Below are 23,023 nucleotides of genomic sequence, written 5' to 3'. Positions count from 1 at the left end.
GGGCAAGAGACATGAGTAGAACTTTCTCTAAAGATGACAGACGAATGGCTAACAAACACATGAAAAAATGTTCATCGTCTCTATATATTAGAGAAATGCAAATCAAAACAACCCTGAGATATCATCTAACCCCAGTGAGAATGGCCCACATCACAAAATCTCAAAACTGCAGATGCTGGCGTGGATGTGGAGAGAAGGGAACACTTTTACACTGCTGGTGGGACTGCAAACTAGTACAACCTTTCTGGAAGGAAGTATGGAGAAACCTCAAAGCACTCAACCTAGACCTCCCATTCGATCCTGCAATCTCATTACTGGGCATCTACCCAGAAGGAAAGAAATCCTTTTATCATAAGGACACTTGTACTAGACTGTTTATTGCAGCTCAATTTACAATCGCCAAAATGTGGAAACAGCCTAAATGCCCACCAACCCAGGAATGGATTAACAAGCTGTGGTATATGTATACCATGGAATACTATTCAGCCATTAACAAAAATGGAGACTTTACATCCTTCGTATTAACCTGGATGGACGTGGAAGACATTATTCTTAGTAAAGCATCACAAGAATGGAGAAGCATGAATCCTATGTACTCAATTTTGATATGAGGACAATTAATGACAATTATGGTTATGGGGGGGGAACAGAAAGAGGGAAGGAGGGAGGTGGGTGGGGCCTTGGTGTGTGTCACACTTTATGGGGGCAAGACATGATTGCAAGAGGGACTTTGCCTAACAATTGCAATCAGTGTAGCCTGGCTTATTTTATCCTCAATGAATCCCCAACAATAAAAAAAAAAAATCCTTTGTCCATTTTAAAATTTGATTGTCTTTATTATTGAGCTTTAAGAGTTCTTTATATATTGTGGATACTAGTATCTTATCAGATCGGTTTGCAAATACACTTGACCCTTGAACACCACAAGAGTTGGGGTGTCAGTATCCCCACACATTGGAAAATTGATGTGTAACTTTTGACTTCCCCCAAACTTACCTATTAATAACCTCCTGTGGGTGGGGAGCCTTACTGATAGTTGACTAACACATTTTATATGTTATATGCAGATGGCGTCCCAAAATGTATATACGTTTTAAGAAATTTTATTTAAAGTTGTTAACACCCACGTCACGTTTGATTTCTGCGATGACAAGAGGTGCTCAAATGTGTCTCACATTCATCTTTTGTTATTCTTGTATATTATTACAATTTTAATATAGTTTTTTCCTTTCTTAAAATGTATGTACATTTTTGGGCACAGTGCATATTATATACCATAGTCTTACCATTAAAGTAAATAGAATTAAATGTTATTAAGAAAATCACAAAGAAGAGAAAGTATATTTACTATTCAGTCAGTGGAAGGGGCTCACGGTAGAGTCTCTATCTGCAAAATCTTCATGTTGTGCAGGATAAGGAGGGGAGAGGAAGGGGGGCAGAGGCCGAGGAAAATTCATGTGTAAGTGGACCCATTTATAAGTTGGTCAAGGGTCTGTGTCTTTTCATTTGCTTGAAGGTCTCCTATGAAGCATGAAAGTTTCCAGTTTTCACCACGTCTACTTTATCTGTTTCTTCTTCTGTTGCTTATTATTTGGTGTCATGTCCAAAAGACCATCCCCTTATCTAGGGTTATAAAGACTTATTCTTATGCTTTCTTCTAATTGTTTTACTCTGCCCACAGGTTGACTATTATTTTGAGTTAATTTCAGTGTATGGTGTGAGTTAGGAGTCCAACTTTATTCTTCTGGATTGCAGCTACCCAGTTGTTCTGGCACCAGTTGTTGAAAAGACTTTTCTTTCCCCATTAAAATGTACTGATGTTCTTTGTTGATAATCAGTTGGTGTAAATGTGAGGGTTTACTTATTTGAATTCCAAATTCTATTCTTTTTTGAATTCTGTTTCTTTTGATCTGTATGTTTGTCCTTATGCCAGTACCATGTGGTCTTGACTACTGTGGCTTTGGCTTTATGATGCTAAGTTTTAAAATTGAGAAGTGTGAGTCTTCCAACTTTGTTCTTTTATTCCCAAAATTATTTTGGCTCTTCTGGGTTTCTTGTATTTCCATGTAAATTTTAGGATCAACTTGTCAATTTCTGCAAAAGCAAAGCAGGAATTTTTTATTGTAGGAGTTGGTTGCGTCTCTTAGCTTGTTTCCTCTTTTGGATTTGTCTCATTATGAGTACATAGATGTGATGTTACCTGGACTCTGTTCTTAACTTTAGATTACACATGATTTGGAACTTAAAAACGTCATTCGTGGACTGAGCGCAGTGGCTCATACCTGTAATCCTAGAACTCTGGGAGACCAAGGAAGGAGGATCACTTGAGTTCAGCCTAAGCAAAGTGAGACCTCATCTCTACCAAAAATAGAAAAATTAGCCAGGTGTTGTGGTGTGCACTTGTAGTCCCAGCTATTTGGGAGGTTGAGACAGAAGGACCCTTTGAGCCCAGGAGTTTGAAGTTGCTGTGAGCTAGGCTGACACCATGACACTCCAGTCTGGTCAATAGAGTGAGACTCTGTCTCAAAAAATAAAAATAAATAAATAAATAAATCCATCTTTTAAAAAAAGGCTATCCATGTATATAACATGTACCCAGAAATAGTAAATGTTCAGTTCAGTGAATTTTTTTTTTTTTTGTAGAGACAGAGTCTCACTATATCGCCCTTGGTAAAGTGCCGTGGCATCACACAGCTCACAGCAATCTCCAACTCCTGGGCTTAAGCGATTCTCTTGCCTCAGCCTCCCGAGTAGCTGGGACTACAGGCACCTGCCATGATGCCCAGCTATTTTTTTCGTTGCAGTTTGGCCGGGGCCGGGTTTGAACCTGCCACCCTCAGTATGTGGGGCCGGCGCCCTCCCTACTGAGCCACAGGCACCACTCCACCTCAGTGAATATTTACAGAATGAAGTATACCTATGTAAGAAGAATCCAGACCTAAAAGGGAAACATAGCTAGTATTACTGGAAATTTTTTGGTGTTTGCTTGATTGTTTCACTTATTTGCATGTTCTGGTATTGCTGAAGGCTTATCTTAATTGTGTGTTTGGAATGTAAGTTCAGTAGCATAGTACAGTGATTGAATTCATGGACTTTGGGCCTTGACAACTTGGGATCTAATTCTAGCACTTACTAACTGTGAGGCAATTGGCAAGTTACTTACCCTTTTTGTGCCCTGTGTTCTTCATCTGAAAAATGGGAGTAAAACTAGGGGGAGGATTAATATATGTAGATTGCTTAGAAAATTGCCCGATGATCATAGTAAGTGCTGCCTGTGTGTTAGCTGCTATTATTATTTTTATTATTGTTGTTATTGTTATTACTGTCGTATATTTCTTCACTAGAATATGAGCCCCTGGTCTGACTTATCACTATATTCTTAAAGAATAACACTAAGCTGGCACATTCGGATACTCAATAACTTTTTTAGGAAGGAAGGAAGGAAGGGATATTCCATAATGAGGATAGAATCACCACATCCTTTGCTGAAGCCGCCTTTGACAATACCGTGTTTCATTTACCACAGCTTTTGGAGCTATTTGACAGTGAAGACCCTCGGGAACGGGACTACTTAAAAACAGTCTTACACAGAATTTATGGCAAGTTTCTTGGTCTTAGAGCATTTATCCGAAAACAGATTAACAATATTTTTCTAAGGTAAGTGGAGGGTGGGGGATAGAATAAGAAGCAGCAAAGTTGGTATTTTTGTAGAAGTATTAAATAAACCTCAAATATGTGAACATCTTGTACTGATTTCTTTCTCTCCCTTCTTCCCCTATACTGTCTTCTTTTGTCTTTTTTTTTTCCCGTTCTTTTCTTTTTTCTTTTTCTTCCTTTTCTCTTTTCTGTTCTGTTTTCTTCTCTTTTAAGGTTTGTTTATGAAACAGAACACTTCAATGGTGTAGCTGAACTGCTGGAAATATTAGGAAGGTAAGCACTTTTTACCTCCCAACTAACCTCAGGTGATTATCATCTGAAAATGAGGCTCAGGCAGCAGGGGAAGCACCGCCCAGAGCTCTGCTGTCTGTACGTGGAGCCGCTCGCCTGTGCTTACTAGCATGTTCCCCAACAACTCCATGAAACACGATTTCCTGTTCCCTTTGTTCCACAATTACGTGTAACTATTTCCACTGGAATTACTGACAGAGCTAACAGTTCATTCATTACTACAGAGATGACATCTATTTGCAGTCAGGACAGTTACTCCAAAATATCTTATTTTCATTAGTTTCTAGGCTGTCTGTCCTTTGCCAAATCTGTTGAAAGCAAGTTCATAATAAGTTGGAAAGATTGCCCTTTTCAAAGGCACTGTGTACCCAGGTGTAGCTCTTAGGCTGCTGCCTAGAGTAGTGGGAGGGCTTGGAAAGACGCAGGTGTTGTGAGGTTTCTACACACAATGGAGGCTAAGACAGCTGGACAGTGCCGTGACTTAGTCTCCTCCTCCTGTGAGGAAAAGGAGAAGGTGGAGTCCCTTAGCCTTGTCTCAGTGACTTCCCTGGCCTGGGTGGAGACTTCAGACTTGAGAAGGCATGATGTCTAGAAAGGGAAAAGAGTCATTTAAAGAGAAGGTGAACAAGGCAGGTGATTATTTCAAGAAAGGAACGGAAGGGAAAATAAAGAGTGTTGACAAGGAGCTTTTGGGAGCATCCAACTAATTTTAAGACACAGGACCCTCTGTTGGGTGATCATAAGCAAATGTTCTTCTTCCCTTAATTCCTTCATCCTTAAATGTATTTTTTGAAGTGACTAAGAAATCTTGGGTGTCACTGGAATGGGTATTAGGTTGTTCTTTACAAACATAAATTGATTACTTTTAACTATCTCACAAGAACAGTATCTTCACTGCAATATAAGCCCCTGGTCTGATTTAGCTTGTTGTGGTAACATAGCTAATATTATGTCTCTTTCTTTTTCCTAGTATTATCGATGGCTTTGCTTTACCTCTTAAGGCGGAACACAAACAGTTCCTGGTGAAAGTGTTGATCCCTTTACACACCGTCAGGAGCTTATCACTCTTCCATGCCCAGGTAGAATTCTGTGCAACTATGTTCGGAAGCAAAAGGTTGTCATATTTCGTGTATCTTTGATGTTTCCTTAATTTCTAAAAAAAAAAAAAAAAAAAAAAAAAGAAACTTGTTAAAGTTTAAAATGCTTGGTTTGGCACCTGTAGCTCAAGCGGCTAAGGCGCTAGCTACATGCACCAGAGCTGGCGGGCTCAAATCCAGCCTGGGCCTGCCAAACAGCAATGGCAACTACAACCAAAAAATAGCTGGGCGTTGTGGCAGGTGCCTGTAGTCCCAGCTACTTGGGAGGCTGAGGCAAGAGAATCACTTCAGCCCAGGAGTTGAAGGTTGCTGTAAGCTCTGACGCCACGGCACTCTACCCAGGTGACAGTTTGAGGCTGTCTCAAAAAAATAAAAATAAAATAAAATGCTCCCTGAGGAAAATACATATAAATGTGTATATTTTCTTCTATTCATAGTAGAATCATAGGAATATTTTAAAAATAGGACAAGCCTTTGTTTGGCCATCTCATTTTACAAAGAACTTAGATGACCCAATTACATAGTGAACATGTTGCATGTAATGCATGTGAGTTTGTCAAATGTAAGTCTTCAGCACATGTAAACGTTTGTTAATGTTCCTGAGATTTTGTCCTGCATTAGTAAATGAGCTGGCCTTTTACCCCCTTCTAGTTCATTCACCATTTTCTCATGTCCTACACATGGATACTCTCACAAGTAACGAAACTGGCTGATATTTTCACACCTTTTTTTAAGCCTTCATTACTTTAAAAAGCATACTGTCTCGTCCCCACGCTAATTCTCGTCCTAACGCTGCCTTGCATGGTAAGGATGTCACTAGAAGGTAGATAAGCCGTCAAGTGGTATTCTCAGTTTTGGGATTTCAAACCTCTGACTCTCCACTCTCTGACAGGAATATTTTGAGTTTGCTCAAAAATGTAATACATGGGCGGCGCCTGTGGCTCAGTGAGCAGGGTGCCGGCCCCATATACCGAGGGTGGCAGGTTCAAACCCGGCCCCGGCCAAACTGCAACCAAAAAATAGCTGGTCGTTGTGGCGGGCGCCTGTAGTCCCAGCTGCTCGGGAGGCTGAGGCAAGAGAATCGCCTAAGCCCAGGAGTTGGAGGTTGCTGTGAGCTGCGTGAGGCCACGACACTCCACCGAGGGCGGTACAGTGAGACTCCGTCTCTACAAAAAAAAAAAAAAAAAGAAATGTAATACATTTTTCTAAGCAGTATTCCTCTTTAGATGTGAAATTCTGTATTTTGAGGAAAAATTAGTCCATATGTTTGTAATTTAGAACACTACCAAATGTTGTTTTGTGAAGGTAGTGTTCTTGTTCAAGAACCTTTACAAGCCCTTTACAAATCTTGCCTTTAGTTTTCAAAATGGTATCATATTCTGTGATTATTTAAAAGAATTCTCACTCTGATGTGTTAAATCAGATGTAGCGCTCTTTTTACATCTCCCCAGGTTCTAGCCGGCAGCCCCAACCTTTTATCTCTTCATAAACTGCTGTAGTTGGCACTTGCGCCATTTCAGGGAGTCAGCAAGGCTTCGAGTAAGTGCCTGTTTCCCATGGAGGCCTCTGCTGGAACAGTGAAGCCCAGTACTGTCAATGGCAGCAGAAAGAAAAAGGAAGCCCCCGCGCTGTGGCTTAACCGCCGTAGATGAAACGCTTCCCCTGCTCACGGGCCGTGACAGCGTACCCCTGCTCCACGCAAGCTGGGGACCTCTTAAAAAACTCCCCTGGAGTCTTGTAAATGTCAATTTGTGGCTTGAAAAAGTTTCTTATTTCACTTCATATATATATATATTTAAATAATAGTTAAAATGAATTGAATGTAAAGTTATTAAAGCCAGTCTGGAAACTTTTTAGGACGTGTTAATAAAATGTCCTATTGAGCTCTTACTATACAGAATTAAAATTTTTGTCTTTCATTTTTTTCATTTCTTTAGCTGCCGTATTGTATAGTACAGTTTCTGGAGAAAGATCCTTTACTCACAGAACCAGTAAGTATTTATTCTTAATTTCAAAAAGCTTCAGAAAAACCACCTTTTCTAAAAGTGTATGTGAAAAATTAAATGTCATTTATTCTTCCCTTTTCTTTTTAGGTTATTAGGGGTTTAATGAAATTTTGGCCTAAAACATGTAGTCAAAAAGAGGTAAGTCCTGGGTGGCGCCTGTGGCTCAGTTGGTAAGGCACCGGCCCCATATACCGAGGGTGGCGGGTTCAAACCCGGCCCCGGCTGAACTGCAACCAAAAAATATCTGAGCATGGTGGCAGGCTCCTGTCGTCCCAGCTACTCGGGAGGCTGAGGCAAGAGAATCGCTTCAGCCCAGGAGTTGGAGGTTGCTGTGAGCTGTGTGAGGCCACAGCACTCTGCCGAGGGCCATAAAGTGAGACTCTGTCTCTACAAAAAAAAAAAAGAGGTAAGTCCTGAATGTCAGAGGGTGTTACTGAATACTTTGTGGAGGCCAGACATTGGGCTAAGCATGTGATGTAAGATACACCATCTCATCCAACCCTCACTGTAGCTCTATAAGGGCTATGAATATTTTTGTTTTACTAATTATGAAACTTCTGAGAGCCTAAGTAGTCTGCCCAAGAACAATAAATAAGAACAGGTGATTAGGCCAGACCCCGCCTCCCTGACTCTGCACACTGAGGTTTTTTTTTTTTTTTCAGACAGAGTCTCACTTTGTCACCTTCAGCAGAGTGCCATGGTGTCACAGCTCACAGCAACCTCAAACTCTCTGGCTCAAGCTCACCACAACACCCAGTTATTTAGAGATGAGGCTGTTGCTCAGGCTGGTCTTGAACCTGTGAGCTGAGGCAGTCCAGCATCCTAGAGTGCTAGGATTACAGGCAAGCCACCACACCCGGCTGCACCCTGGGTTTTTAATTCATGATGTCTCTCAGCCTCAGGTCAGTCCAGGTCAGGGCCCCAGTCATGTGTCCAGTTGTCTAACTCTGTTGATGTCACTTTCCTAGTGACTTCTTTCATAGTATGGAGATTTTGCTTTCACTATAGATAGATGATAAGGCAACCTGCCCAAATGCGCACTTTAAAGCAGAGTATAGACAGAATCTCAACTGTCTTAAAATTTACAACAAGCCTTTAGTTTTAGCCATTCACAAGTGACACTGGAAAGTTCAGACCCACAATCATTTGTGTCTTGTGAGACACGTACAAGGTTGTTACAACGGAGGGAGTAAGTATCTTAGCTTGGAGGTGAACTTGACTGGACACCAGACCTGCAGCGCTCTTCTAGAAGGTTAGAAACTCTGGAAAATGGCCCAGAAAAAAGGTCAGCTTTTAGTTTTATGTTCTTGGAAGAACCTTGGTAGAATCGTGGAAGAACCTCTTGCATATCTTGGCTGATGGAAAGGGTCTACTGTATTTTACTTTTAGCAGAAACATCCCTCTTCTCAAAGTAACTTTAATTCTCCAAACCCTAGTTTATATAATACCTATTAGATAAAATTAAACTAGGGATTGCAACCTGTATTCATCTCAAGATAATAAAGCATGGCTATTTTCATACTTGAATTGCATACCTAATTTTTTCCAAGATAATTATTTTTTCATGGCTGAATAAGTACATTGGTTTTCATTTCTTCATCATTTTTCCATTATATTTAAAACAGTTGACTTGCACCATTGATTTGATGTTCCCTATTGTGGTCTAAAAGTTCTGTTTCTCAAGGCACACAAGATTCACTGTGCCCTGTAGAGAGTAATTGTGTTTGTGTGTGAGCATGGAGAATGGGTCAGCATGTGGTAGTGGCTTTAAAATCGAGCCTACGTGTGGCTGAGTCTGCTATTTTGTGTTTTTTAAGACTGTCTGGCCCAGGCACAGTAGCTCACGCCTGTAACCTTAATACTTTGGGAGGCTGAGGCAGGAGGATCACTTGAGCTCAGGAGTTCAAGACTAGCCTGGGCCAGAGTGAGACCCCATCTGTAAAAAAACACAGTGATGCTATTTCTTGGACGGTGGTGAGGACGGCAGATCCCATCTACAGCATTGGCACAGTGCCTGCCTGCAGGCAGTGCTGAGTATATATTGCCCTTACAGGGATGGGCAATTCTAGGCTTTCCTCAGTAGCTGTGGCTGAACACCAGCCACGTGCTGGGCCCAGTGGTTGATCTGAGTGTGTGGGATCAAAGTGGTGAGCCAGGAAAGGAGGCCTGGACAAGTCAGGAATTTGAGACCAGCCTGAGCAAGAGTGAGATTCTGTCTCTACTAAAAATAGAAAAACTAGCCAAGTGTTGTAGAAGGCATCTGTAGTCCCAGCTACTGGGGAGGTTGAGGCAAGAGGATCACTTGAGCCCAACAGTTGGAGGTTGCTGTGAACTATGACACCAGGACACTCAACCCAGAGCAACAGAGTGAGAGACTGTCTCAAAAAAACAAAACAAAACAAAGAAGCCCACCAAAGACTTAATGTGTTCTGTGCATCTGAGAGGGGCACATAGCTCACTGTGGGACCTGTAACTATCTGGCAAATGACTGCATTTGGACGTCTGCCCATCCATGCAGGAGGGCCTGCCTCCTATTATTTTTACAGAAGCCTTGAGGGGAAATAGCTAAGTTGGAAGCAACAGAGAGGAGAGCCCCACGGGGGCAGGAGTGATTCCCGGGAACCCCAGTGCAGGGCGTAATATACAAACATAGTGAGTAGAGTAGTTTTTCCAAGTAAGTAGAATTATATTTTCAGTGCTGTGGGGAACTTGGGGCTTTTAAGAAATACTCTATGGTGAATTATTTGTGAAACAAACATCTAACATGGAATAATGCCTGGTTCATTTATATTTGGTTTTATTTGTAAATTTTTCTTAAAATATTACAAACTTAAAATTAACTAAATGTCATTAATCTTTGTGATTCATATGGATTTTTAATAGAAAGCCTCACATTTTGTTTTTTACTTGTATTTATAGGTCATGTTCCTTGGGGAGCTGGAAGAAATATTGGATGTTATTGAACCTTCACAATTTGTTAAAATTCAAGAACCTTTGTTTAAACAAATTGCCAAGTGTGTATCTAGCCCCCATTTTCAGGTTAGTAGTAAAAAGAACATGAGCCAGAGTGGCCTATACAGCATGGATTTTTTAGGTTAAATTTCATTTGTGTTGAAAGAAATGTTTGTTTGCTTTTTTCTCCCATGAAGGTAATAATTTTAGCTGCAGTTACCTTTGTCTTGAGCACCTGCTACACAGCAGTGACTGTCGTGGTGTTTTTTCCCAGTAATTTTAATTCTCACAGTATTCTGCTGGGAGGTCTTGGGTGTTTTACAGATTGACAGATGTGAACACCAAAGCTCAAAAGTGTTAAAAAATTGTTCCAAGTAAACTGCAGAAGAAGTGGGCTGGGAGGGAGTGTGTAAGAGAGAATGCTGAATGATGCTCACGAGGAAAGAGAACCTCAGATTCCGCACTGTGCTAGGTGCTTTACATACATTGATTATAAACTTTTCTGTGTCTTCTGATGGGCAAAAACAGTGATGCTCAGCAAATGTTTTGCTCAGGCTCCCAGGTTCACAGGGAGTGGAGTCTAACGCGGATCTTAGGTTAGTTTCTTCTTCCAGTGGCACTGCCCTGCCTCCCCGTGGCCACTCAGGAACACAGGGGAGGTGAACCTGGGCAACTGGCTCTTTTCTTGAAGTCGTAGCTGTAGCGCTGTGGCCTCTGCCGGGAGGAAAGAAGGTTACGGGATTGAACACACTTTAGGTTTTTATCCATTGGCCTCTCACTGAAGGTCATATCATAAACCTGAGAATTGAGTCTTTCAATATTGCCTGCCAATTTGAAGAGGCTGTTCAGATTATAGTTCTTAACACAGAACCACACCTCTCATGGTGGACTTTTTCCTTAAGCTTTCATTATCTTTCATAGTTAGAAATACTGGCTGTTGTTTTAATTGGACCTAAAGACATGTTAGTATGTTAAAGCAGTGATCTCATAACAATCTGGCAGCTGTACCACAGAACAAAACAGAAACCCCGAAACCAGGAATATAGAAACTATTACATGAAGTGTTCAGATAATATAACACATGTAGCAGATAAATATTAGACTTGTAATTGGATATAGGAAAATCCTAGGTTCCTCCTCACTTGAGCCCAAGGGTTTGAGGTAGCTGTGAGCTGTGATGCCATGGCACTCCACCCAGGGCAACAGAGTGAGACTCTATCTAAAAGGAAAAAAAAAACCCTGTAATCCTAGCACTCTGGGAGGCTGAGGCAGGTGGATTGCTTGAGCTCAGGAGTTCGAGACCAGCCTGAGCAAGAATGAGACCTCATCCCTAAAAGTAGCTGGGCATTGTGGCAGGCACCTGTAGTCCCAGCTACTCAGGAGGCTGAGGCAAAAGGACCTCCTGAGCCCAAGAGTTTGGGGTTGCTGTGAGCTGTGACTCCATGGCGCTATACCAAGGGTGACAAAGTGAGACTCTGTCTCAAAAAAGAAAAAAAAAAAGAAAGGGGACGTAGAAGATGGCTAACATGATCAGGAAAATAGAATGGTACGTGGACAGATGGTAAACGTGTTTGTATCTTGGGAGCTATATTGGGAAAATCTGGAATCGGGTGACATAGACAGAATTACAGGAGAATATAAATTAACAGGCCAATTTCTTTTCCTTCCCCAAGTTGGTGAAACACGTCGGAACTTTCTGAGAGATTTTAAATCTATAAAAAAATGTAAAATATAATTAATATTTAATTTTACATTTGAGTGAATGATTTAACAACAGTCTTTCAAAATACTTCTGTTTGGAAAGATGATTTTATTTTCTCTTCGTCTTTTTCTTTCTCTTAACATTTTTTTTCTTTTCCCAAAGGTGGCAGAAAGGGCACTCTATTATTGGAATAATGAATACATCATGAGTTTGATAGAAGAAAACTCTAATGTCATCCTTCCCATCATGTTTTCCAGTCTTTATAGGATTTCGAAAGAGCATTGGAATCTGTAGGTTTTCAGTTTCTTTCCCCTCCCTCCTTTTCTCTCTCTATTTCCTCCTCTCCCCCATTCTTCTTTTTCTTGAAAAAAATGTCCCGAGTACTCACTGTGTGCCAGATGCCCTGCTTGCTGCCAGGGACAGATTTGTGAAAAGATAAAATCCCTTTTAGAATTTCACTGACTGGTTGGAGAAAACCACAAATAAACATTTTAATGAAACTGTGCCGTTTTGTTAAAAATACCTGTTTGCTTAAAAGGCTTCAATATTTATTGATTTAAATTAACATTTAGATTATCCCTTTAGAATTTGTCCTTCAAACAAATTAATATTTTTGAATGTATTTCTAAATGTGCTTCCAGTTAGCCCTAAAATACTTAAATGTTTGCATTTTTGTTCAACAATTGAGATGCCTATTTTATACTATATTTAATTTTCAGTAGCACTTATTCTATTCTGTAACTTAAGTTCTTCTCTCTATTATTCCCACCTTACAATATACACACACACAAAAAAATAAATTCAAAATGGATTGTAGACTTAATTTGAAAGGTAAAACAATAAGACTTCTAGAAGAAAGCATAACATGTCTTATGACTTTGAGATAAGCAGAGATTACTTGAACATGATCTAAAAAGCACAAACCATTTTAAAAAATTGAGAACTTAGACTTCATTATAATTAACAATGTCTATTCATCAAAATGTATCATTAAGAGAGTGAAAGGAAAAGGTAAAGACTAAGAGAAGATAGTTACAACATTTATATCCTACATAAATCTTATATCCAGAACATAAAAGTATTCTTTTTTATTATTATTATTTTTTTATTGTTGGGGATTCATTGAGGGTACAATAAGCCAGGTTACATTGATTTCAATTGTTAGGCAAAATCCCTCTTGCAATCATGTCTTGCCCCCATAAAGTGTGACACACACCAAGGCCCCACCCACCTCCCTCCATCTCTCTTTCTGCTTTTCCTCCCCCCCATAACCTTAATTGTCATTAATTGTCCTCATATCAAAATTGAGTACATAAGATTCATGCTTCTCCATTCTTGTGATGCTTTACTAAGAATAATGTCTTCCACGTCCATCCAGGTTAATACGAAGGATGTAAAGTCTCCATTTTTTTTAATAGCTGAATAGTATTCCATGGTATACATATACCACAGTTTGTTAATCCATTCCATAAAAGCATTCTTACAGATCAATTCAATAATGACATACTACCCAATAAAATGGACAAAATACTTGAACAAGTGCTTCACAAAAGAGAATATCCAAATTGTCAACAAGTATTTTTAAAATGTAGCTGATAAGACTGTAAATTGGTAGTCATTTAAAAAAATCTTTTCTATTCTTGTCAATCTCATCACAAGTGCACCACATGACTCAGCAATTTGACCCTACATATATAACCAAGGGAAATGAGTGAATAGGCTCACCAAAAGGCATTTATAGAAATGTTCAAAGGAGGAGACATGGCCAAGAGAGATAATGGAACTTGTTTAAGTCACATAATCACGTAATCCTAAACCAGGATTTCAGCTCTAATCCAAGATTTGTCTTTTCTCTCCATGTCACTCTGGACAACTGGGCAGGCTGTTTGGACTCCGAAATTCCCCCTCTTTCTTTAATAGAAATTAGCTCACTAGAAGCCAGTGTATATTTCCTGGGGTCCACATTAGTTGTGGTAAATGTGTTACATTTAATCTTTTAAAATGCCAAAGTTTTATAGTCTGCTACTTTTCTAGAAATAATTTTAGTTAAAATCCCAACCACCTGGGGCCCTTTAACTGTTCTCATCCATGTCAGGCCTAAATCAGATCAGGAAATTGCTTTAATAGCTATTTCTCCTTCTTTGAAGTCATTGGACATAGCTATTGCCCTTTCATTAGATAGACAACAACCCTCAGAGTCCATTTGTAATCAATATACATATTCTCTAATAAAGAAATTCCAAAAAAACTGAAAAAGATAAATAAATGTTCAGACCAGTTTTATTCATATGAGCTATAACCTATGAACAACCCAATTAGTTGTCAATGGTAAACAAAGTATGGTGTATTTATACAATGAAATTCTGTCCTACAGTATAAGGACAAACTATTGCAATGTGCAACAACATGGGTTTGTTTGTTTTTTTTTTAAAGCCAGGGACAACATGAGTGACAGGATACAATTTCATTTACATGACATTCAGAACAAATAAGACAAATATATGATGATAGAATTCAGAAACATAGCTATGTTTGAGGATTAGGATATGGGCAGGAACAGAAGGAGCTTTATCTCAAAAAAGGATTTTAAACTACCATTTGAATCATTAAGTAAATCTTTTCAAGAAGTTACTCTCTCTGACAAAGATTTGTAGTTGATTTCAATATTTGGAAAGGTTAGCCTCCTTCATTATTCTTCTTCCTCATTTTTATGAAATTCTTTTTTTGTCTATTCTTTTTTTAATTTCAGATTAATGTGAGGGTATGAATGATTAGGTTACATTGTTTGTGTTTGTTAAGTAAAGTCCAAGTTGTAGTTGAGCTCTTCACCCAGGATGTAGTGCCCTGTACCCCTACATTGTGCCCATTAGGCGAGAGCTTACCAACCTCCCTCTCTTCACCTCCCTCCCCCCAGTTGAGTTTAATTGTGTTTTGCACTCCTGTGAGCATTCAAGTGTTCATGTACTAGCTTCATATCAGTATCGAATACACTAGATACTTGATTTTCCATTCTTGTGATACTTTACTAAGAAGAATGTTCTCCAGCTCCACCCAGGTCAATACAAAAGATGTAAAGTCTCCATCTAGTTTATGGATAAATAGTATTCCGTAGCATATACCACACTTTATTAATCCATTCAGGAGTTGATTGGCACTGGATTGTTTTCACATCTTTGCGATTGTGAATTGAGCTGCTATAAACATTCTAGTACAAATATACTTATGATAAAATGATGATTTCTCTTCTTGGTAGATAACCAGTAGGGGGGTTGTAGGATCAGATGGAAGGTCTACTTTTAGCTCTTTGAAGATTCTCCATACTGCTTTCCATAGAGGCTGTATTAGTTGGCACTCCCACCAACAATGTAAAAGTGTTCTCTTCTCTCTTCATCCAAGCCAGCATCTGCAAATTGGGAACTCTTACTGGGGTTAGGTGATATCTCAAGGTAGCTTTGATTTGAATTTCTCTGATGATTAGGGATGATGAGCATTTTTCATATGTCTGTTGGCCATTAGTCTGTATTCTTTGGAAAAGGATCTGTTCAGTTCTCTTGCCCACTCATAAGTGGGATTGTTTGCCCTTTTCTTGTTGATTAACTTGAGTTATCTGTAGATTCTAGTTATTAGCCATTTGTCAGCCCTCTGTAGATTTTAGTCATCAGTCCTTTGTCAGATTTGTGGCATGAAAATATCTTCTCTCATTATGAAAGCTGTCTGTATGCTTAAGTTATTGTGCCCTTAGCTGTGCAGAAGCTTTTTAACTTGATCATGTCCCATTCATTTATTTTTGGTGTGCTTCAATTGCTAATGGAGTCCTCTTCACAAAATTTTTTCCCAAGCCAGGCTGATATCATCAAGAGTTTTTCCAACACTTTCTTTCAGAGTTTTTATAGTTTCATATCTTAAATTTAAATATTTTATCAAGAAAGAGTTGATTTTTGTCAATGGTGAGAGGTACGGGTCCAGTTTTAGTCTTCTATATGTAACTATTCAATTCTCACAACACCACTTATTACATAGGGATACTTTTCGCCAGTGTATGCTTTTGTTTGGTTTATCAAAGTTCAGATGGTGGTATGTGCCTGGTTTCATCTCTAGATTCTCTATTCTATTCTGTAGATCTATATCCCTATTTTAATGCCAGTGCCATGCTGTTTTGATCACTGTAAACTTATAGTATAAACTGAAGTCTGGTAACATGTTACCTCCAGATTTGTTTTTATTTCTTAAAATTGTGTTGGCTCTTTAGGATTTTTTCAAGTTCCATATGAAGTGAAGTACTATTTTTCCAGGTTCTTCAAAGTATGACATTGGTGATTTAATCGGGATTTCATTAAATAGGTAGATTGTTGGTGGGGAAGTATGGACATTTTTACAATGTTGATTCTTCCCAGTCATGAGCTTCCATTTGTTAACATCTTCTGCTATTTCTTTTCTCAGGATAAAACTGATAGTTTTCTCTGTAGAAGTCCTTTACATCATTTATTCCCAGGAATTTCACTTCCTTTGAAGATACCGTGAAGGGTATTGTGTTTTTTACTTGATTCACAGCTTGACTGTTATTGGCATATATAAAGACAACTGCTTTGTGGATATTAATTTTATATCATGAGATACTATTGTATTTCTTGATCAATTCCAGGAGCTTTGTGCTTGACTCCCTGTGTTTTCTAAGTATAAGATCATATCATCAGCAAAGAGCAAGAGTTTGACGTTCGCTGTCCCTGTTTGGAAACCCTTGATATCCTTCTCTTGCCTGATTAAATTGGCTAGAATTTCCAGCACTATGTGGAGTAGCAGTGGCTATAGTGGGTATCCTTGTCGGTCCCAGTTCTAAGCGGAAATGTTTCAGTTTTATTCCTTTCAGTATGACATTGGCTGTGGGTTTGTTGCATGTGCCTTCTATCAGTTTAAGAAATGTGCCATCTATGCCTATTTTCTTAAGTGTTCTTATCAGAAAATGATGCTGAATTTTGTTCAATGCTTTTTCTGCATGTATTGAGAGAATCATATGGTCTTTGTTTTAGCTTCCATTAATCAATTTGCAAATGTTAAACCAGCCTTGAATTCCTGGGACAAATCCCAGCTGATTGGAATGTACAATTTTTTTTTTTAATGCGTAGCTGTATTCTGTTAGCTAGGATTTTATTGAATAATTTTGCACCAGTATTCATTAATGATATGGGTCTGTAGTTTTCTTTTTTTGTATCAAGGTGAAATTTCCTTTGTGGAAGGAGTTGGGAGGGTTCCTTCTTTCTCAATGTTTTGGAATAGTCCCGCAGTATAGGTATTTTAGAGTTTTCTTGAAAACAAGAGCTAAAATAAGCTCTTCTTCGAAGGTTTAGTAAAATTCTGGGGTAAAACCATCTGGTCCAGGACTTTTCTTTGTTGGAAGAATTTTTATTGATGCAATTTTGGTGCTCAAATTGGTCTGTTCAAGGGTTCTAATTCTTACTGGTTGAGTTTAAGGAGGTAGTGCGATTCCAGGTATTGGTCCATTTCCTCCACATTTTCAAATTTCAAGGCATAGAGCTTTTTATAGTAATCAGTGATGATCTTTGGTATCTCTGTGGCACCTGTTATTTTTTCTTTTTCATTTCTGATTGAGGTTATTGAAAATCTTACTTTTCTGTTTCTAGTTAATCTTGCAATGAAGCCAGAATTAAAATCAATGAAGGGTTTATTGAAGGGTTTATTACTCTTTTCAAAAAACCAACTTTTTGTTTCACTAATCCTCTTAATGGTTATGTTCTCCATTTCATTTAATTCTGATCTACTTTTGGTTATTTCTTTTCTTCTGCCATGTTTTGGATTGGATTATTCCTAATTTTCCAGTTCCTTGAGACGGTTCATTGGGTTGTTGACTTGTACTCTTTCTAATTTTGAATGTGGGCATTTAATGTGATAAGTTTCCCTCACAGGACTGCTTAGCATCCTTAATCATCAGAGAAATGCAAATCAAAACCACTTAGAGGTATCATCCAACTCCAGTAAGAGGAACCCACATAACAAAAAATAAAACTACAGCTGTTGGCACGGATGTGGAGAAAAGGGAACACTTCTGCACTGCTGGTTGGAATGCAAGCTAATATGTTCCTTTTGGAAAGAAGTTTGGAGAACACTTAGGGAACTAAAAGTAAACCTGCTGTTCGATCCTGTGATTCCTCTACTAGGTATACATCCAGATGACCAAAAATCATTTTACAACAAAGATATTTACACCAGAATGTTTATTGCAACCCAATTCATAATTGCCAAGTCACGGAAGTAGCCCAAGTGCCCATTGACACATAAATGGATTAATCAATTGGGGTATATGTATACCATAGAATATAAAGCAGCCATAAAAAAGATGGAGACTTTACCTCTTTTATGTTTACATGGATGGAGCTGGAACACATACTTCTTAGTAAAGCATCTCAAGAATGGAAGAAAAAGTATCCAGTATACTCAGTACTATTATGAAAACAATATAAATTTCCCACACTTTCATACAAATGATAAAACACAACTATAGCCCAGAATGAAAGAGGGAAGAGGAGGGGGAGGGAAGGGGAGGAGGAAGGCCAGGTGGAGGGACCAATTGGTGGGACCTCACCTATTGTGCATAATGCAAGGGTACATGTCAAATCTATTAAGAGTAGAGAATAAATGTCTTAACACAACAATTAAGTAAGTGAGGTGAAGGCTATGTTAACCAGTTTGATGTAAACATTCTAAATTGTATATAAAATCAGCACATTGTAACCCATAAATGAATTAATGTACATAGTTATGATTTAATAATAAATAAATAAATAAATAAATAAAATAAAAAAAGAAAGTCATTTTGTTTCAGTAGGTTAAAGACAGAGGCCCACTTCTTCTGGCTTGAACAGTTTCTGCTAACAAATCCATTGTCATCCCGATGGTTTCTTTGAATTGAGTCATCCTGGAGTTTTGAAATAATCTACTATCTGTATTTCGGTGTCTCTCCTAATGCTTGAGAAATTCTCCACTATGATATCTTGAAGAAAAGCTTCCATGCTTTTTGGAATCTTCTTCTCCTTCAGGAATCCCTAGAATTCTTGTTCTAATGTTTGTGCATTTTGTGTAGTCCCACATCTGTATGAGAGATTGCTCTTTTTCTCTCTCTCTTCTTTTTTGCCTCTTTGAATGCTTTGACTTCTAAAACTGTCTTTTTCATGTTCTACTCTGTTACTGAGGCTCTTTACTGTGTTTTGAAGCTCCTTGAATGCCTCTTGCAATTCTTTAAGCTCTGCTATATTTTTCCTAATTATGTCATATCATTGGTGATTTTGTCTTTCATTTCATTGATTTCTTGAGACAATTTTTTTACTTCTTTTACTTTTCTCTTTCCATCTTCTCTTTGATACCATTCATTTTATTTTCCATCCATATACTGCATTCTATTTCTGTCATTTCAACAATTTCCCTATGGATGGTATTTTCAGCTATATCTCCCTTGTAATCTATTAGGGGAGTTGATCCTCTCTGATTTTTCATGTTGCCAGTGTTCTTCTGCTGGTTCCTCCCCTTATGTGTTTTTGATTTTATATATTTATTACATGATCCTTGTGGCATTATGTTGATACCTGAACATTTGAAAAGGTAGTCACTTCTTCCAGTTTATACAGACTGGCTATGACAGGTAAGTCCTTCATCATTCAGCCCATACAAGGATTCTGGGCAAGCTTCCTGGATCAAAGGTCTGGTTAGTACCTGGGTCAGAAGGTGAGAGAGACTTGTGCCTGGGTTCAAAGGGACTGGCCTGGCAATGGAGTGTACCAGGTGCCTGAGTCCACAGAAATGGGCTTATTCCTTGGGTCAAGGGAGCTAGCCTGACACCAGTGTTCACTGGAAGGATGGTCTTAGACACTGAGTCCATGTGGATCAGCCCAAGGCTGGAGTCCTGTCATGTGTGTTTGGATCTTGGGTCCATTTGAGCAGGACTGGAACCTGGTGCCACGGAAGAGTGGTGCCAAAGGGGCTGGCCTGGTACTGTAATGGACCTGGATTGTGTGCCTTGGGGGCCTGGGTTGGGCTAGAGCCTAGGTCTATAGGGACTGACCTGACACTGGGGAAAACCTGGAGCATGCAGCTGAAGAGGCTGGCCTGGAGTCTGTGGGGAGCAGGCCTATGGTCTTGGGCCATACGGGCAAGCCTATAACCTAGATGGTTGGGGCCAGATTGGAGGCTGGGACTGTAGTCCAGATCTAGAGCATAGGTCTACAGGGGCTGGCCCAGAGCTTGGAACCATGGGTCATATCTGGATGTTGGAGCTCAGTGGGGGAACCTAATACTGAGTCTGTGATGACATCAAGTGCTCACTTGCCTTATTCCATGCAGAGGTTATCTCACTCTATGCTGCACTGCTTGGTCTTGGGGAAGGACTGATGTGGGTAATATGGAATTGTTCTTTCTACCCACTTCAATACATTTTTTCTTATTTGTTTACTCTACTGAGGTATGGTAATCTCTCACCTGAATTCCTTAGCTCTTGTGAAGGTGTTTTCATGGGTGGGTAGTTGTTTATATTGATGTTTCTGCAAGGTAAAAGCACTTGAAAGTTCTGTTCTGTCATATTGATGGTCAATTCCTCATTTGGTTCTTTTTTAATACCTTCTCTTTCTCTGTTGAAATGCACATCCGTATTAAAGCTCCACTGTCATACTTTAAAGATCTTGAAGAAATAATTCTTCATTTTACATGGAATCAGAAAAAAACCTTGAATAGCCAAGACATTACTCAGAAATAAAAAACAAAGCAGGAGGAATCACACTACCAGACCTCAGATTATACGATAAATCAATAGTGATCAAAACTGCATGGTACTGGCACAAAAACAGACAGGTAGATGTATGGAACAGATTAGAGAACCAAGAATGAACCCAACTATTTACCATTATTTGATCTTCAATAAGCCAATTAAAAACATTCAGTGGGGGAAAAGATTCCCTATTTAACAAATGGTGCTGGGTGAACTGGCTGGCGACCTGTAGAAAACTGAAACTGGACCCACACCTTTCACCATTTACTAAGATAGATTCTCACTGGATTAAAGATTTTAACTTAAGACATGAAACTATAAAAAAAAAAAAAAAAACTAGAAGAAAGTGCAGGGAAAACACTTGAAGAAATTGGCCTGGATGAATATTTTATGAGGAAGACCCCCCCATCCCGGGCAATTGAAGCAACACCAAAAATACATAACATTACTAAAAAGTTTCTGCACAGCCAAAAATGCAGTAAGTAAAGCAAGCAGACAGCCCTCAGAATGGGAGAAGATATTTGCAGGTTATGTCTCCGACAAAGTTTTAATAACCAGAATCCACTGAGAATTCAAACATATTAGCAAGAAAAGAACAAGTGATCCCATCTCAGGGTCGGCAAGGGAATTGAAGAGAAATTTCTCTGAAGAAGACAGGTGCACAGCCTATAGACACTTGAAAAAATGCTCATCATCCTTAATCATCAGAGAAATGCAAATCAAAACCACTTAGAGATATCAACTAACCCCTGTGAGACTAGCCCACATCACAAAATCTCAAAACCAGAGATTTGGGGGTGGATGTGGAGAAAAGGGAACACTTCTGCACTGCTGGTGGAAATGCTAACTAATATGTTCCTTTTGGAAAGATGTTTGGCTATCACTTAGGCATCTAAAAATAGACCTGCCATTCGATCCTTCAATTCCCCTACTAGGTATGTATCCAGAAGACCAAAAATCACTTTATAACAAAGATATTTGCACCAGAATGTTTGTTGCAGCCCAGTTCATAATTGCTAAGTCATGGAAGAAGCCCAAGTGCCCATCGACCCATGAATGGATTAATAAATTGTGATATATGTACACCATGCATGCAGCCTTAAAAAAGATGGAGACTTTACCTCTTTCATGTTTACCTGGATGGAGCTGGAACATATTCTAATTAGCAAAGTATCTCAAGAATGGAAGAAAAAGTATCCAATGTACTCAGCCCTACTATGAAACCAATTTATAGCTTTCATATAAAAGCTATAACCCAACTATAGCCCAAGAAGAGGGGAAGGGATGTGAGGAAGGGGAGGGGAGGGAGGAGGATGGGTAGAGGGAGAGTAATTGGTGGGAACACACCTACGGTGCATTTTACAAGGGTACATGTTAAATTTACTAAGTGTAGAGTATAAATGTCTTAACAAAATAACTAAGAGAATGCAGTGAAGGCTATGTTAACCAGTTTGATGAAAATATTTCAAATGGTATATAAAACCAGCACATTGTACCCCATGATTGCATTAATGTACACAGCTATGATTTAATTTAAAAAAAAAAGAGAGCGAGAGAGAAAGAAATTCACATCTTGTCCTCATTTATTTAACATATCTATAATAGTAATTTTTGAAGTCCTTATTTCATAATTCCAATATCCGGATTGTGTGTAGATCTACTTCTATTGCCTATACTTTTTCCTCTAGATTAAGATCACATTTTCCTGCTTCTTTGTCACATACATTTTTATTATATTCCCAGCATTGTAAATACATTATCTTCCCCTAGAGCAAGCAACAGTTGAGAAACTCGTATCCAAGTTCTATTCATATTTGAGCATGATCAGGACTATTTTGAAGCTTTAGTTGGTTTCAGTTCAAACAAAATTTCTCTGTCTATGGAAAGTCTGGTTTTCTGTCAATTGTGAAAAAATTTAGCAGATGTCTTCAGAGAAGAAAGTTCCTATTGTTCTCTGCTCACCTAGGAAGGTTGCATTCTTTTTGGGAACTGAGTTTCTTTTTACTCTGAATCTATAAACTTCCAATATCATTTTAAAATATTTGACTTTACTACTTTTACTACTAAAAATATTTGACTTTTACTAATACATTTTTGCAGTTATTTCAGAAAGATACAGTGTTTTCCATAAGTCTACACATTGCAACCAAAAGCTAGAAGTACAATAGTCATTTTTTGAATCTTTTTCAAGTCTTTTTTGACATAATTTTTTTTATTTCTAAACGTCTCAATATTTTTTTCCTTTTTTACTAAAAGTCAAACATAAGTATTAGCCATCTCAATTTTAAGCTTTCTTAATGTATTTTTTTTCTTTTCTCAAATTGTATTTAAGGATCCAAACTGTAGGCTACATCATATAATTTAGATTGATCTTAGTTAGATTGAAGCCCTACTGTTTTTAATACTACAAAGAATATTGTTTTCTTACTATCATGTAATCTACAGGCCTCCATACAACATTCATTAATTTCCAAGTGACATTCTTCATAACAATGTTCAATCTAGGATCACTATATTGCACTTATTTGCTACATCTCTTTAGTCTCCT

The 23,023-nt window shown here is 38.6% G+C and overlaps 1 protein-coding gene across 1 annotated transcript in view; it reads left to right on the top strand.

Annotated features, from left to right (window-relative positions):
* LOC128579024 (serine/threonine-protein phosphatase 2A 56 kDa regulatory subunit epsilon isoform-like) overlaps nucleotides 1-11,999 on the top strand; it is a 41,673-nt gene extending 29,674 nt beyond the window's left edge. Inside the window, exons 4-10 of the mRNA XM_053581330.1 lie at nucleotides 3,527-3,657; nucleotides 3,871-3,930; nucleotides 4,919-5,027; nucleotides 6,983-7,036; nucleotides 7,139-7,189; nucleotides 9,971-10,090; nucleotides 11,868-11,999. Of these exons, the coding sequence (XP_053437305.1) occupies nucleotides 3,527-3,657; nucleotides 3,871-3,930; nucleotides 4,919-5,027; nucleotides 6,983-7,036; nucleotides 7,139-7,189; nucleotides 9,971-10,090; nucleotides 11,868-11,999 (657 nt within the window). The remainder of the gene's footprint in view (nucleotides 1-3,526; nucleotides 3,658-3,870; nucleotides 3,931-4,918; nucleotides 5,028-6,982; nucleotides 7,037-7,138; nucleotides 7,190-9,970; nucleotides 10,091-11,867) is intronic.
* Nucleotides 12,000-23,023: the final 11,024 nt, after the last annotated feature.

The sequence above is a fragment of the Nycticebus coucang genome, chromosome Y (assembly GCF_027406575.1).
Source record: "Nycticebus coucang isolate mNycCou1 chromosome Y, mNycCou1.pri, whole genome shotgun sequence".
Lineage (NCBI taxonomy): Eukaryota > Metazoa > Chordata > Mammalia > Primates > Lorisidae > Nycticebus > Nycticebus coucang.
The sequence above is the reverse complement of the archived record's forward strand: the minus strand, read 5'-3'. Positions and strand labels throughout refer to the sequence as shown.